At 61.9% G+C, this 4239-nt stretch overlaps 1 protein-coding gene across 1 annotated transcript in view; it reads left to right on the forward strand.

Annotated features, from left to right (window-relative positions):
* GPR15LG (G protein-coupled receptor 15 ligand) overlaps nt 1-3472 on the forward strand; it is a 9037-nt gene extending 5565 nt beyond the window's left edge. Inside the window, exons 3-4 of the mRNA XM_014587896.2 lie at nt 1475-1525; nt 2962-3472. Of these exons, the coding sequence (XP_014443382.1) occupies nt 1475-1525; nt 2962-3035 (125 nt within the window). The 3' untranslated portion in view covers nt 3036-3472. The remainder of the gene's footprint in view (nt 1-1474; nt 1526-2961) is intronic.
* The last annotated feature ends 767 nt before the right edge of the window (nt 3473-4239 follow it).

The following is a 4239-nucleotide window of genomic DNA, read 5'->3' on the forward strand; positions in this document are numbered from 1 at the left end:
TGGAGCCCACCCACGAAGGAGGGGGCGGGGGGGGGCGCAGGGGGGGCCAGAGACAGGCACCGAGGACAGTGCACAGCCACAGCCCCAAGCTGCCTAGGGGCCGTGATGGCATGGAGAGCGGACCAGCCGCATGGGTCACCAGCAGGTGCAAGGGGGCACGCAGCTCCTGAGAGCCCCAGCGTGGTTGGTGCAGGAAGGCAGTTCTGGTTACCAGGCTGGAGGCTCAGAGCCAGGCCCCATGCTTAGGTGGGCCCTGAGAAGCAGCCTAGCCTGTCCCAGGGCCCCCTGGGACCAGCCAGGGCCCGGGAAGACGCCCACACCCAGCTCCAGGCCGGGACTCCAAGCAGGCAGACAGGCACTCCGGGGTGGCCTGGTTAGGCCTGCTGGAACCCTGCTGCCTTTGACAGGAGGGGCCTGGGACCCGCCAGTCTGCAGTGTCAGGGCCTCAGGGGTCCTTGGTCCCAGCCCTGTGGTTTCTCTGGGGCACACCCAAGAGCACAGCCATTGCCTGAGCGCCACGCCTGCCCAGCGACCATCCTGCCCACCCAGGGAGCTCTAGCTCAGTGTCAGTGAGGGGTGAGGTCAGGCTGGCTCCAGGCTCCTGACACGTTCCCAGAGGAGCTAGCAGCACCCCCTCCACAGTGCATCATCCAGCTGGGACCAGGCCAAGGCTGGTAAAAATAGCCAGTTCTCACACACACCTCTCTCAGGGCCATGGGGCGCCCGCTCCTGCCTGCCTGGCGATGGGGGGGAGCAGCTGCCAACAGCTCTGCACCAGCAGGGGAGGGGCAGGGGGGGGCGCTTCTGGGACCCAGGGAGAGATCTGCCCTTCCAGGGTCTGAGGCCTCCCTGCGGTAAGTGCCCTCTCCGCCAGCCCTCTGCACAGGCCAGGCCACTCACACGGGATGGAGAGGTTGTAGGTGTTTGCATCAGCCCTGCAGCTGCTCACACACACACACACCCCACAGGTATACTCACACTGCACATATCCATAAATCCACACACACGAGCACACACACACAATTACACACACATCCATGAACACACACACACACAATTACGCACACATCCGTGAGCACACATACACACAATTACGCACACAGACACGCACACTGCACACGTCCCTAAATACATATGCACAACCACATGCACACAGTTACACACACAGACGCACATGTCCATGAGCACACTTACACACAGTTGTGCACACAGACACCCCATGTCGCCACGGCAGGGGCGGTACAGCGCCCCCTTGGTACGCCGAGTGCCAGGTCCCAGGGCTCCTGCTGCCGCGCTGTTGTACTCGGCCCGCGGAGCCTCCAGCTCGGTCCTGAGAGCTCAACCACCTCCGTGAGGGGCCAGCACAGAGCAGTCCGGGGCTCGCCGAAGGCCACAGGGCGGGCAGGGCAGGTGGGGCTGGGCTTCGAATCCACAGTGGGCTCCAGCCTGTGCTCTCCACCCCCCCACATGGCAGGTCTGAACGGCGGCGATCCGGAAACGGGAGGAAAGAGCCCCTCCTTACCTAGCTGAGTAACTTTTCTCATTCATTTGTATCTTTCGTTTTGCTTTTTGCTTCTTTCAGACATGCCTTTGCCTAGTTTCATTTTATTGTGCCTCTTTTGTTTTCTGATTTTTGCCATAGGGCACATGCACTGGCTAGAGAGAGACTAGTGAGGGGAAGAGAAACCACCCCAAGTGGGGGCAGAGGGCTACCCACACTCCCTTCTCGCCCGCCTCACTCGCCTCACTCTCCTCGCTCTCCGGATCCTGGGCACACGCGCACACGCCAGCGCTATTCTCACGCTGCCAGGTCTGGGACTTGAACAGTGGCCGGCCACGTAGCAGCCCAGCCCCTTAATCGCCTGCCATCCGCTGGCCCCGTGCCCCATTTTCGATGTTTTAAATTAGGGCTAGACCATAGCATTTCCGAAACTGCTCCCTGGTCTTCCTAGCCTCTGCTTCTGTCACCATGGAGCGTGGCCGCCCTCGGGAGGTATCAGGGCAGGCATTCCTCTATCACGAGACTCTAACCATTTCCAGAATCCATTTTTCTGCTCTTAGAAATAAAACGGTGGGGTCAGCTAGTGGCATGGAGGTGTGGCACAGGATCCCACATGGCCAACTGCACGGTCCAGGTCCAAGACCTGGCGGCCTGAAAATCGCACCTGGTACGTGTGTGCCCGAGCTCCAGAGAGGAGGCGGAGGGCAGGGCGGCAGCATGGCCATCCCCGAGGGGTGGCTGCCCACTCCTCTCTCTCTCTGGCAAGTGTGTGTTCTCTCTAGCAAATTAAAAACAAAATAAATGGGGACCAGCAGCTAGTATAGTGGTTAAGGCACTGGACACTCCCACATGGCTGACCATGGTTCAAGTCGCGGGCCTGGCAACTTGCTTTCTCACTTTCCCTCTCTCTATGTATTTCTCTCTCTGGTAAAATTAAAATAAATGAATGAATAAATAAAAAATTAAATTAATAAAAAAAAAAACTACAGAGAATAGCTTGCTGCATGCAGCTCTTCCCTTCTTGTGGAATCTTCTTCCCATAAACGGGGCTGGTTTGTCAAAGATGCAGATGGAGCCTTGAGGCACGCATTGCCTGGCACCCGCCATCTGGGAAGAGACAGCCTAGGGGCCCAAGGGCGTGGGTGTCCATGGGGCAGACCCCTCTGGTCCTCAGGACAGGCCTCCAGACCTGTGTCAGCTCCAGCGTCTCTAAGAGGCTCCGCTGAGGTTCAGCCGCCGGCCCTGCATCCTCCGCCCGTCAGTCAGATACCCCGATGGCACTGGCATAGCCCGGGCCTGTGGTGTTTGCCACAAAGGGCCCCTTGTGGGCCTCAGGAAAGAGGGTGAGATCTGATTCTTGCTTCGATTTTTAAATCTTTGTGCTTGGAAATGACTCTCGTGTCCCCCTCTCTCCACCCCATCTCTGCCTCCCGTCCCCGTCCCTCTCTGCCTTTCCCCAGGACTCCGTGCCAGGCTCTGCAGACCTTGCAAGCCCCACTCCTGGGTGGTGCCAGGAGCCCTCCCGCAGGTGTAGCGCTGCCCTGCGAGCGAGGCCCCAGGGCTGACGCCTCATGGCCCACACCTGAGGCCAGCTGAGACCTGCGGTGCTGGAGCCCCTCGGCTCGGGGTCGAGGGCCCTGCAGCAGTCCTGGGCTCCGGTCCCAGTCCCCATCATGCCGCCACCCTTCGGAGTCATCGTGAGCCGGGCTCAGCCAACACACCTCAGTCCCCACGTGATGACTTCAGCGCCACAGTCCAGACCCACCACGACCCACGGCAGCTCCAGATCCACGGCGCAGCCTGCAGGAGCGCAGGGCGAGCCCCCAGAGGTGCCAGCCAGTGCCGCACTGGTGGCTCAGCCTTCCTCAGACACGCTCGGCCCCCCGGCGTCCACCCACCCAGTGTCCCGGCCTCCTGACAGGAGCCTGCGGGGAAGGGCATGTCGGCAGTGAATAAACAAGCAAACGGGTTGCGGGGAGCGTTGCTGTTTGAGTCTGTGGCAGGGCCTGAGCCACCCCCAAATCTTGCGGGCCACCCCTTCCCCACAGGCAGTCCGGCCAAGCGGGGCCCGGGGCGGAAGCACAATGCCTGTCCCAGCTGCGGGATCCTAAGTCCATCCACCTGGGAGTCTCGCATGCCCTGGGCCAGCCGTTTCCACTCTGTACCATGGGGACAAGAGGACCTGCTCGAGGGTAAGGGGACACGTGTCAAGTGCCCACAGGGGCCTGGCACCCAGGCGTGGTTCAGGGAGGTCCTGCCCTCCCTGGCTCCTCCCGGAGGAGTGTCTACACCTTACCTGGCTGCAGGGCTGGGCACAGATGGCTGGAGCGCTAATCCCTCAGCAAAGCCTTCTAGCCCAGTTCCCAGCACGGCAGAGGCCCACCTGCTGCGGCTCGGGTGAGAGCCCCGGCGGGCACCGAGCCGCCAGGCAGCAGTTCCCCGGTCCGGGACTCAGGCTGGTCCCCAGGGCAGGGGCCTCATCTGTCGGGTCCACTCTCAACTCCTTCCCTAAGCTCCATTGGGGCTGGTCACTCCCTCCATCCATCCAGCCCCCCTGTCCAGTTGGGGGAGGCGTGGCCAGACTGCGGGGCTCTGCCGGCTCTGGGGGTTCTGGGGGCTCTAGGGGCTCTGCAGGTTCTGGGGGCTCTGGAGACTCTGCCGGCTCTGGCGGCTCTGCGGGCTCTGGGGGCTCTGGGGGCCCTGGGGGCTCTGGGGGCTCTGCGGGCTCTGGGGGCTCT

Source organism: Tupaia chinensis, unplaced genomic scaffold, assembly GCF_000334495.1.
Source record: "Tupaia chinensis unplaced genomic scaffold, TupChi_1.0 Scaffold000240_1, whole genome shotgun sequence".
NCBI lineage: Eukaryota > Metazoa > Chordata > Mammalia > Scandentia > Tupaiidae > Tupaia > Tupaia belangeri.